This window comes from Gopherus flavomarginatus, chromosome 1 (genome assembly GCF_025201925.1).
Source record: "Gopherus flavomarginatus isolate rGopFla2 chromosome 1, rGopFla2.mat.asm, whole genome shotgun sequence".
NCBI classification, from domain to species: domain Eukaryota; kingdom Metazoa; phylum Chordata; order Testudines; family Testudinidae; genus Gopherus; species Gopherus flavomarginatus.
Window position 1 is genome coordinate 132,667,453 of NC_066617.1, and position 12,487 is coordinate 132,679,939.

A 12,487-nucleotide genomic window follows, 5' to 3' on the forward strand; every position below is an offset into this window, starting at 1 on the left:
GTCCATGAATGCTAACGAAATTGGGGTTGGGATGCAGGAGAGGGTGTGGGCTCTGGGGTGGGGCTGGGGATAGGGGGTTGGGATATAGGAGGGTGCCCCAGGCTGGAACCAAGGGATTCAAAGGGCGGGAGGCGGATCAAGGCTGGAGCAGGGGGTTGGGGCACGGGGGAGTGGCTCAGGGGTGCAGGCTCCAGGTGGCGCTTACCTCAAGCAGCTCCCAGAAGCAGCAGCACGTCCATTTCTGGCTCCTATGTGGAGGGTCAGCCAGGCGGCTCTGCTGCATGCTGCCCTGTCCGCAGGTGCCTCCCCTGCAGCTCCCGTTGGCTGTAGTTTGCCTGCCTCTGGCCCATAGTTTAAGTGATAGTGGAAGATAAATTGGTGGAATTTAACAAAATAATAATTGGCTGTATAGTTACAAACAGCTCAATATGATTAACGTCCTGATTCAGCAAATCGCTTACATGCTTAAGTACTTGGCTGAATTTGGGCGTAACACACGGTTGTGCATGAGGCTATAAATGATGCATGTTTAATTTAGGGATGGTCAAAAAATTTATGATGGAAATTTTTTCTATTGTAAAAAGTCTGTTTTATCAAAATTGACAAGTTTTAAAAAGGTCAAACCATTCAATTTTATTGGAACAGAATGATTTCTCATTTCATAATGACTTTTTGTTTTTAAATTTATATGTTTATATATTTTAATTTTTACTAAACCAATTACCAATTAGAATACCAGTCATACAACACCAGCTGGAATACCAATTACCAATGAGCAAACTAAGTACCAATTACCAAATCAAGTAGAATACACATTACCAACCAAAAACCAATTACCGAGCCAATTACCATACTGAATTATCAATGTGAATGTCAATTACCAGTTTCCAGTTGCTGTTTAGAATACCAAACACCAATTATTTTACATTATTTTATTTTATATTTTTTAAAAAAATATTAAACCCTAATTTAAAATAATGCAAAAATAAAATTAAAAAATAAGATATCTCAAAACTGAAACAAAATCTCTTGATTCACCCAAAATAATTTTAAAAAAATAGTTTAACAGAAAATCTCAAAATTTTGACTTATTATAATTTAGAACAATTTTTTCCTCCGAAATGTCAGAATTTTTCATGGAATGGAAATTCAGCATTTCAGCAGCCCTAGTTTAACCCTCTTTGGGAGCCCTTCTATAATCATCTGTGTTGGATATGCAGTGAATGTGTGTGTCTTGTTCTACCTTGCTCTTTAATGAACATAACTAAAGAGGTGGGCACAGATTCAGCCCTGCTTTAAGCAGTACAACTGTATTAATTGCTGTGGGGTTACACCACAGCTGACTTTGGCCAGCAGTGGTTATGTTTTCATAAATATCAAATATATGTAACAAAATAGCTAAGGCATCCAAAGGAAGAAGGTGAGAGCTCTAACGTTCCACACATCTGTCCAAAGACTAGTCATAAGAAGGGCTTTTGAATATGTAGTTCAAATGTACCATTAATATTTTATGTATGACCATTCTAATGATGTGGGTCCCAGTTCAGCAAAGCATGTAAGTATGTGTTCAAAATAGGAATTACTTGTGCTTAAAGATGAGCACATGCTTAAGTGCTTTGCTGAAATGAGCCTCTACTTCATACTGGGAATACTAGTAATATCTTAGTTCTCTATGGATTTTTTAAAAACCTATTTCCAGTGTATTCTTAAAATGGGAAGAAAAAAAATCCAGAACCTTTTTGGGCTGTGGGAGTATGTGATGTGGCAGTAAGGAGCATGGGAATTGTCAAGGAAATCTAAACGGTTTGTGTGCTTGTTTGCACACCAATGCTGAAGATGATCTTTCATATTATAGCATTGCTGATGTTTAAGCTTGGGGGAAGGTTTGAGTGTACTAATGTGCACTTTTTCTTCAGCCCAGCCATAAATTTACCGGTGTTCTTTTTAATTCTATAAAGAAAACAACTACAGAATCATGATGCTATTTTTAAAAATGAAAACAAAGGAAGAGTTTGAAAAGCTTGATCTTCTTCTGGCCTCCCTGCCAATTTGAGTCCAGATTTTCAATTTAAGAGAGTATTTTAGTTAATGGAGCAGGAATTTGGGAGACAGGACTTCCAAAACCCATTCCCAATTCCTGACACAGTAGTTGTGTTGACCTTGGGTGAGTCACTTAATATCTCTGTGCCTCAGTAAACTATCTGAGGTGCTGTGTAGCTTAAGTACTTAGTGTTGTTATGTCTACCTGAAGTTTTCATGATTTTGTTTGATATGGAATCAGTTTTGTCAAATTAGAATTATTGCTGTAGCAGAACACAATAAAGATGGCAACTGTGAATGAGTATAGACTTTACTTCTCCTGGAACTGACAGATAGCTGTGAGATGAATAAAAGGAATTATGTAGCCCAAAACGAGATTACTGACAATTCCTTAATTCTGATGGCTGTAGTCACAATATGTATTAAATATGTATTTTGAAGAAGGAAAAAATCCAAAATAAATAATTATATAGATCGTGTTTGCTGAAAATCCTGTTTACTACGCCTTGCATTACCTTGACTGCTAAGTCCAAACCTATTATAATCCTCTTTATTGTAACAACATTTCTACCAAATAAAAATGATTTGGTTCCAATTACATGATTATGATTGGGTAATAGGATTTTTTTTTATTTAGTCATACACAATGTAAACAAAAGCTGAAGGCTTTTTCACAGTGATGGTAACTGTTTATGTTTTTCTAGGGTTAATTGAGAACCAAGAGGCATCAAATCCAGCAAATATCAGTCAGCAAGAATTAGGCTTGTTCCTAACAGAAAACATGTCTGAAATTGATTTTGAGGAATTAGCCGAAATAGGTAAATATTTTTTATCGTACTTCAAATAATAACTTTGTAGAATTACAGATGATTTAATAGAGCATCTTCACTGAGAAACTTCACAGGCATTTTGTAATACTATTTTGAGCAATCCAATATGAGTTATAGCCACTATACTGATATGTACCCTTTTAAAGCCATTAGGGTTGAAGGTTAGTTTAATACAGCTTTTATGAATTATTGGTATATGTTCCCAATGCAATTCTAGGCTATTGGAATATCACCATCATCACATATTGTGACACAAATGGGAGTCATTACTCCAAAGAGACATGTATTGAATGTGCATAGAGATTGCGATATTGCATGTTATCTCCGAATATGTTGGAAGAACAGAGCAATATGACCCTGGTTTTATGGGGCTCATCAATTTGAAAAATCAGTGTTTAAAACCCCCCCCAAACCTCACTTTTGAGGATGCCAGACTGAACCTTGGAGGAGGAACCTTTCACAATCTATATTTTACTCTGTCTTTCCTGCCCTGTCCCATGTTATCACTTTGATTTCCCAGTCATCATGTACTTCCACAACAGCTGGCTCCCGCTCCCATTTTAGTCCTGGGGACCGAGCCAAAATCCAGTTAAGTCAATGGAAATTAGAATCCCGTTGATCTCAGTAGGTTTTGGATCAGGCCTTTCCTTTTCTCTCATAGCCAGGGTTAACAGCAGTAACCGCCAGTAGGAACTGAAGCAGGGTGATGAACTCCTTTCATATATAGGCAAAACACAGTAACTGGGTTGTTCTCAGTTTGGAATAATGAACATTTTTTACGATGAGACATCCTCCCTCCTACCTTTGCCAAAAATTAAAAAATGGTTAATAAGGAATAATTTCAATCAGTTCAAGGTAGCTAGTCTCAAAAAAGTTCCTGATTTTTATAATAGGGTGTCTTTAATCACTGCAGGTAACTACAGTGCAAATGAATACACGTTTGCTTTTCATCTGCAGTTCTTTACCATGTGAGTCTAAACCAGTCAGAGTTAATTATAAATTTTTACAGTCGAGATTACCTATGTATACTACAAAATAAGCTTAAGAGTGGCAGTGTGTTTATAAAACTTTGGTTTAAATTTCTGGGTCTTTTATGTTAAAAAGTATATTGTATATTTAAGTCAGTATAGCCTTTTGCATATCAATTGATTCTGATGAACTCAGTGTTTGTAAGCACATTTGTTTACTAAACAACTTCCCCTGTTCTACCCCATGATGTTAATATCTAGCTCTTTCTATCCCTGCCCCGCTTTGTCTTTTGTTTGTTTACTAAGGTTGATTATACTGTGCAGAAACTTAAAATTCATAAGCAAAACTGAACACTGTTGTCCTTGTTCTGATTTTTAATGTGATTCAAAGTTGGGGTTTTTTTGTTGGTGGTTGGTTGGTGGGTTTTTTTTGTTGTTTGTTTGTTTGTTTGTTTGTTTTTTAAATCATGTCTGGGTTGTGTTTTTATTATCCATTACTTCCCAACTAGCTCTCAGGGCGTAAGTGTGCTGTCCTTACAGCCACAGCATCCAGCTGTTCAGAGTGGTATATTTTTGCCTTTGTAGTTCATCATTTTTAAAGGGTAGGGAAGTATAAATTTGTAGGCAATGTTATGAATTTTATCTTTACATGTGTGCGGAGGTAACAAATAGGTTATTTTGATAGCTACATCTTTTTTATAAGACTAAAAGTGCCACTATTTTATTTTCTATGGATTTTTTTTTTATTGTGAAAGTTCAGGGAGAAGGTAATGATATTTAAATAAAACCATACATACATGCATACCTGTACAAACCCCAGGCCCAGCCATGAGTGTGATCATTTTTCATGTTTTTTAAATGCATTTTTGTTACAAAGTCATGTTAAAAGGCAAAATGAGACCAAACACCCCCCCCCCCAATCCTAATATGTTCCTGTTTAAAGGGTAATCTGATAGATATTGGAAAATTATGCAATGCAAAATAAAACAAAGAAATTATTTAGAGTATTTTCTGCACAGTTATTAGTTATTTGCACCTAAATCTGATTGGAACGATACCCTATATACTCTGTTTTCGCATATGTATCTCGGGTAGAGGTCAAGTTATATGAAATACATAGATGTTCAGAATGCAAAATGTTGTTGAAACACCCAAAAAGTGGAGTTAATAATTTTCCTCTTCGAGTGATGGTCCCTATTTTATGCCACTAGGGTTACGCATGCAACTGTGCATCCAGAGTTGGAGAATTTGAAGTAATGTCTGTTGGTCCACGCATGTGCCCTGCCTCACCTTGTGCTTCCGTCCGAGGTGATAAAGGGCAGGGCGGATCCGTCCACAAGGCATACAGACCCAATGGTAGAATAAAAACTTTTTAGCCTGATCACAGCAGTTCTGCCAGGACTAGCAGGGCTTCTCTCTTCCTCTCCTGACAACACGGTGGCTGCATCAGCCGGATCAATTCTCCGCCAGATCAATTCAGACAGTTCCAGGAGAGTTGAGGAGAGTCTAGGGGAAACTCCAGATGCCTGTAGAAGAGATCCAAGATTCCCAGAACAAGCATCTGGATATCCTTCGCCAGTGAGAATAGCATTGCTGATTAGCAAAGCCATACTGGAAGCTGCCAGAACGGTATGGCACACCCCAGCCACATGCACAGCTACTCCCAAAGGAGTGAAAAAATGCTACTATGTTTTAGCGAAAGACTCCAAATTCCTTTTCTCACTCCCACCCCCAAATTCCCATGTAGTCCAGGCTACTACAGAAGGATCTGAACAACAAACACCTTCAATCTACAGCTAAAGAAGGGAAGTGCTTAGATCTTCTGGGTTGTAAAATAGTCTCATCTTCCAGCCTGCAATTGAGAATCGCAAACTATCTGCTAGATATGATTTCCTGAATTACAGCAAATTCAAGGAAGGGGGACAGAAGGAGATAGGAGAGACTATCGCTGAGTTGCAGTGGGCAGGGGTCATTAAGACAGGGCCACCCAGAGGATTCAGGGGGCCTGGGGCAAAGCAGCAGAGCTGCGACGCTTGTACTCAGCCAGCAGCGGTCCAGGTCTTTGTCGGCATTTTGGCGATAAGGGGCCCTTCAGTCGCTCCATGTCTTTGGCAGCACTGAAGGGCCCCTCTGCTGTTGAAATGCCACCAAAGAGCCGGACCGCCACTGGGCCAGGGCTTGCGGGACCTCTGTGAGGCCCGGGGCCTGGGGCAAATTCCCCCACTTGCTCCTCCCTCTGGGTGGCCCTGCATTGAGCCAGTGGTATCTCTTTTTAACAGCCCAGTATGGCCTATGAAAAAACCTGATGGGTCTGGGTGGATGACAGTAGACAACCGGGCCCTGAACAGTGAGGTGTACCCCCCACTCCTGTGGCCAGGGCCGGCCTTAGGATTTATGGTGCCCTAGGCGAGATTATTAAACTGCTGCCCCTGTGCCTGATCTGCTCTTAGCAACACAAACATAAGCTTACAGTATTGGAAAACTTGCCACATTCACGTTATTAAAACCAGTTTAACTTAATTAAGCACACTGTAATGCTGATGGACTAGCACTAAAGAAGCAGCACTATAGAAAAAATTCTGATGACAGAATGATGCAAATTTTTTTTTAATTTATCAAAATTTTATTGGAAATTTATATGAAGAGATATTGAAACAAAGATTTGTTTTTAATTAAAAGCAATCTTTCTGGCTTTTTTGGCTGCAAAATCAGTAATAATGTCATCGTATGACAAAGACAAAGTCGTGTCTTGTTTGATTGCAAGAATAGCAAGACCAGTTAAGTGTTCCTGACTCATTGTAGAGCGGAGATAGTTTTTAATGAGCTTTAGTTTTGAGAAATTCCGTTCTGCTGATGCTACTGTTAAAGGAATTGTCAGTAGAATACGAGTGGCAATGTACACATTAGGATATATGTCAAGAAGTTTGCGGGTATGAATAAACTGTACAATGTCCATCACCGATTTTGCATGTGGCAACATTGATGACAGTGTACTCAGTTCTTCGTACAGTTCTTGTCCATTTAAATCAAAACTATCACCGTGCTTCAGGAGGCTCTCTAGGTTCTTGCACTTTGTCATTAGTTGCTCTTGTTTTCCTATTTTGTTGAATTTAGTTATGTCATACAAAAATCCAAACTGTTCATGGTGTACTTGCAAGGTATTAAACCTTTCATCAACAGCAGATACTGCTTTATCCATCACAACATTAAAAAATTCAACCTCAAATTTCTTTTCTGGATCGTCTATGGGCATGATCTGCTGTACAGATTCTTCACAAAGAAGTGTCCCTGGCCTTTTTAACTCATATTAACTATGTATTTACTTTATGAAAGTTGGAGAAAACATTGTGAAAACGTAAAACATTGGCTGCCCAACTTCTGGGCTGGCAAAAGTTATACTGACTCACAGGGGAAAAAAAAAAGCAGGAGAATCTTAGTACAACATATGGTCACTCTATACCAGGGGTCGGGTCGGCAACCTTTCAGGAGTGGTGTGCCAAGTTCACTGTAATTTAAGGTTTCTCGTGCCAGTAATACATTTTAATGTTTGTAGAAGGTTTCTCTCTATGTCTATATTATATAAATAAACTATTGTTATTATCTGAGGTCTTGGCCACCGGTCCTGCTCAGGCCACTGCCAGCTGAGTAAATGAAACCCCAAACCGGCAGTGGGCTGGTGGCTGGAACCCTAGACAAGGATCCCAGGCCCTGCTCAGCCCGCTGCTGGTCTGGGGTTCTGACCACCAACTCCTGCCAGCCAGGATCCCAGCCGCCAACCCCCCCTCAGCCTGCTACCAGCCTGGGATTCTGCTCACCCAGGCTGGCAGGAGGCAGAGTGGGGCTGGCGGCTGAGCTCCTGACTGGCAAGGGGCCGGCAGCCGGAACCCTGGAGTAGCAGTAGGCTGAGTGCTGCTGGCAACCCAGACTGGCAGCAGACTGAGCCATTCAACCCCCCATTGGCCCTGCTCAGCCCGCCACCAGCCCACTCAGCCCGCTGCCGGCTGAGTGAATGGAACCCCAGGCTGACAGCAGGTTGAGTGGTTCAGCTGGCCTGCTCAGCCCACTGCCAGCCTGGGGTTCCTTGGGGGTCCCCAGGCCAGCAGCAGGTGCTGAGTGGGGCCGATGGCTGGTATCCCAGCTGGCAATAGGGCAGCAGCCGGAACCCCAGAGCAGTGATGGGCTGAGCCACTCAGCCTGCTGCTGCATACCATCAAAAATCAGCTCACCTGCCACCTTTGACACGTGTGCCGTAGGTTGCCCGACCCCTGCTTTATACACTAGTAAGGAGATGAGCATATTACAGTTGTTGGAGGGCTCTTATCAGGAGTAACAGGCTATAGGAAAGTCAGTCAACATTTTTTGTTTCTCTGATGAAAACTGGCCCACTCCCTGCCTCAAACCAAACCTGTCACTAATAATTGTCAACAACTTAATTTTCTGTTTTTGGCTAAGATATTGATTTTTAAAAAAAAAAATATTGAAATTGGATTCAGGATTGTTAGCAAGAATTTTTGGCAAACAAAGTTGTTAAAAGACAATCTAAATGGCAACACAGTACTGCTTTCATGCTTTGCTCACCCCCCAGCCCGCTGGTCCAACAGCTGCAGTAGAGGAGGAGATAGGTGGAAAACTGCAGGAACCCAATATCCACCTCTTGGGGTGCAGAGTGGCAACAGCAGCAGCAAACCCTCAGGTGCAATCACACGCCAATGGGCACCACCACCAGCCTTATGGACCATGGTGAAGTTAGCACAGCATCTGATCTCAGGGACAGGGCACCCATGGAGCCACAGCAGCTCATCCTGCCCTGTGCAGCTCCCCCCGGATGAGATGGCTTGCTGGCAGCTGCCAGCCTGGGGGAGAGGCGCTCCCCAGCTAGGGTGGCCAGATCCAGATGTCCTGATTTTATAGGGCCAGTCCCGATATTTGGGGCTTTGTCTTATATAGGCACCAATTACCCCCACCTAGAGTGACCAGACAGAAAGTGTGTAAAATCAGGACAGGGATGGGTGGGGGGGGGGGGGGTAAAAGGAGCCTATATAAGAAAAAGACCCCAAAATTTGGACTGTCCCTATAAAATAGGGATATCTGCTCACCCTACCCCAATCCCGTATACTAATTTTTCACACATCTGGCTAACCCCAGCCAAGCCCTGCGTGACATTGCAATTCTGGCTGCCTGCCCAGGAAGTGAGTTACTTTCACTTTCATTCCTCAGCAGGCAGCCAGCCAGCCTCCCCTCCCTCGCAGCACCTCACCCAACCCAGCCCTGACGGAGGGGAGGGAGGAGAGAGAGGGGTGCTCCTGGGGAGGAGGGAGAAAGGAGGAGGTGCTCCGTGGGGCAGGGGGGAGAAGAATGGATGTTATGGGAGACAACAAAGGATACTGGTTCCAGAGCCACAGCCTCACCTGACCTCAGCCAGGGGGAAAGAGTCACACTCACAGGTGAGCTCCTTTCCCACCCCCCACCCCCTCCCCTTCCCAGAGACCCCAGTAGCCAATCCAATTCCTCAGACTGTGCTGCATTCGGCTCTCTCTAGGACCCAGCAGCCCTGCTTCTACACTGTCTGGGCTGCCTGGAGAGTGGTGCCCCCAGGCAGTGTGAGGCCCTACGCGGCTGCCTATTCTGCCTATGCCTAAGGACGGCCCTGCCTGTGGCCACCATTCCTGATGATGTGATTTTAATTGAGGCCATCGAGCAGACTGAGGGGGAATGGTATGCCGTTATTGATCTGGCCAAGGCCTGTTTCTCAATTCCCATTGCTGAAGAAGCACAAGCGCAATTTGCCTTCACCTGGGGCGGGTGCCAGTGCACTGTCACTCAATTGCCACAGGGATATGTCCACAGTCCCACGTTGTGCCATGGGTTGGTGGTGATGTTCACCCCCAAAGAATCAGTGACTATTCACCGCTATATTGATGATGTGATGATTCAGGGGAGGGACCATAATGTAGTGGAGCAAACCTTGCAGGCGCTTACCACTCACATGCAGGCCAGGGGGTGGGTTAATCCCAACAAAGTACAGCCCACCAGCCGATGCGTGAAATTCCTTGGGATCGTGTGGCATGGGGCTCAGTGGCACAGTCCTCCTTTTGTTGTAGATCAAATTGCCCAGCTTGCAGCCAAGGTTGAGGGGCAGCAAGTGATCGGGTTGTTTGGTTGCTGGCGTAACCACATCCCACACCTCGCTTTGCTTTTAAAGCCTGTTTATAATGTCACCAGGAAAAAGACGGCATTCAATTGGGGCGAATCCCAGCAGCATACATTTGAGGAGGCTAAAGCTGCCATCCAGATTGCAATGCCCTTGGGCCCCTATGATCCTCATAGCCCCTTTCACCTGAAGGTGTTAGTGCTGGAGGATTATGCCTCTTGGAGTCTGTGGCAAAAATGGTTGGGTGCCCGCGATAAGCAGCCCCTTGGATTTTGGTCTTGTAAACTCCCTGAGGCGGCCAGCCAGTATACTCTGTTCGAAAAGCAGCTTTTGGTTTGCTATTGGGCCCTGACTGAAACGAGCGCCTGACTGAGGGGCAGATTTCCAGCCCGAAATCCCCATTATGAATTGGATTTTGGACCCCAACACTAGAGAGGCCACAACAGAGCTCTATTGTGAAGTGAAAGTGGTATACTAATGATTGTGCCCCCACAGGACCCCAGGGCACTAATAAGCTTCATGAACAGTTGGCGCAGCCCCAGGAGGAGGCCAGGGCGGCTGCCCCCCCCTCCACTGCAGCCCAGCCTCCACCTGAAGCCTCCACTGTGTAATGGGGTGCCTCATTTGATAGTTTGAGTGCTGCCGAGTGGCCCTACGCCTGGTTTACTGATGGCTCAGCCAGGTATGTTTGTAACATGTGGTGCTGGAGAGCTGTCGCCTTAAATCCTGTTTGCCAGTTGCACGAGACTGCCAAGGGACAGGGAGCCTCCAGCCAATATGCTGAGCTTTATGCTGTGCTGCTGGCGGTGAGCTGGGCGCTTGCCCTTGGGGACCCTGAGGTACGCCTGTACACTGACTCTTGGACAGTGGCTCAGGGACTGGCCATCTGGATGGGCTGCTGGAGAGCCTAGGATTGGGCCATCCATGGCACACCTGTGCGAGGCACCCCTGCTTGGCAGGAGTTGTATTCGGATGCGCAGGACCTTTTGATTTATGTGTTTCGTGTAGATGCCCACCAGAATCATATCCAGGAGCATCACTGGAATGCTGCCACGGACCAACTGGCCCACATAGTCAAGTGTATGGCGGCCCCCCCGATGAGGGGGAGGCTCTTTCCCTCTTGGCTTCCTAGATACACACACACTCAGGGCACTTGAGCCCGGAGGGTGTGTACCATTGGCACAGGCCCGAGGTATCCCCACTTCACATGTAGCCCTAAAAACAGCTAAAGCCATTTGTAAGATTTGCCAGATTGTTAAGCCCTTTCTAGTGGAAGCCGGCTCCCCTGGACAGGTGCTGCGGGCAGACCAGCCTGCTCAAATTTGGCAGGTCGATTATGTTGGCCCACTCCCTCACAACCACTGCAAGGCGTATATTCTCACCATGGTCGATATGGCCACCAGCTGTAGGGAGGTCTGGCTGGCATCCCATGCTGACCAGTGGAATACAATCACCTGTGGGCATTTGTGACAGAGTGCTGCCAACGACACATGGGTTTACAACAATGGCTGGGGTGTTGTGTGTGTGTGTGTGGTGGTGGTATTGTTGTTTCACATAGTAGTCTGGGAGGATGAGGAGTGCAATGAGCCCCCGGTGTAGCATTGCCATTGCAACGTCACCCATATAATTGACCGCACCATGCCTGTAGCAGTTCCGTTTTCACACCTCTAGCAGAGAAAGATAAATGCAGAGCTGTTAAAGCTGTTTACTCTTTAACTTAACTCAATCAGGTGTAGGGAAACCAAGCTTAGCATAGTCCCTTAAAACTTAAAGTTTGAAAAGAAATAAAGTACGGCCTATTAATAGTTAATAGCCGTCGTAGATGACTAGCATTGATACCTTGTTGAAGGTGGATGCAAATGAAGAGGTAGACAGGAGTATATAGGTGGGTAAATTGCATCTCTGATGGCGAGATGCATCACCTTTTTATAGGGCATTGATCGAAAATCGTTCCTCTTATGCCCAAATTCCATCTTCTTCCTCAGAAATGTTAGGGTACCCTTACCTCATAGGCTAGTATGTATGTGCATATGGATGACAGGTATGTACGCACTTGTGATGTACTTGTTAGGTCTGTGGAAAAATCTCCTTTTGCCATCCTTTCATTCTTCATTGGTTTAGGCAAAAGGTCTCTAGACATCTGTGTAGGTGTTTTATCTATTTTTACTTTTCTGGGTAAGGGTCCCAAAATGTGCTAACTTTGCCTTAGCTTAACATACAGGGGTTTTGACCTGTAGGTCTCTTGCATTACAGCCAAACTTATTTTTAATATAAATCTATAAGCCTATTACATCACATACTCAAATTTTATGAGAAAAGATATATTTATACAAACAAGCAGATTAATCCTATGGGCTACAAGATGTGGTGTACTGGAGCACCACGAGAAATGCTTACGAGCAGTGGCTTGAGTTCAGACCCTGGAATGTTTCTCTGGAGGTTGGGGTTACCTTTGCTGAGTTGGAATATTTTTTGCAGCAATAACCTATGGTTTCTCA

At 44.1% G+C, this 12,487-nt stretch overlaps 2 protein-coding genes across 4 annotated transcripts in view; both read left to right on the forward strand.

Annotated features, from left to right (window-relative positions):
- The window catches only part of ARHGAP8 (Rho GTPase activating protein 8), a 111,234-nt gene that overhangs the window by 19,725 nt on the left and 79,022 nt on the right, over positions 1-12,487 (forward strand). For all 3 annotated transcript variants that reach the window (XM_050924891.1, XM_050924901.1, XM_050924912.1), the window contains exon 2: positions 2,745-2,858. In XM_050924891.1, the coding sequence (XP_050780848.1) occupies positions 2,745-2,858 (114 nt within the window). The remainder of the gene's footprint in view (positions 1-2,744; positions 2,859-12,487) is intronic.
- The window catches only part of UPK3A (uroplakin 3A), an 897,123-nt gene continuing 893,728 nt past the window's right edge, over positions 9,093-12,487 (forward strand). The window contains exon 1 of the mRNA XM_050925129.1: positions 9,093-9,282. Coding sequence (XP_050781086.1) covers positions 9,198-9,282 — 85 coding nt within the window. The 5' untranslated portion in view covers positions 9,093-9,197. The remainder of the gene's footprint in view (positions 9,283-12,487) is intronic.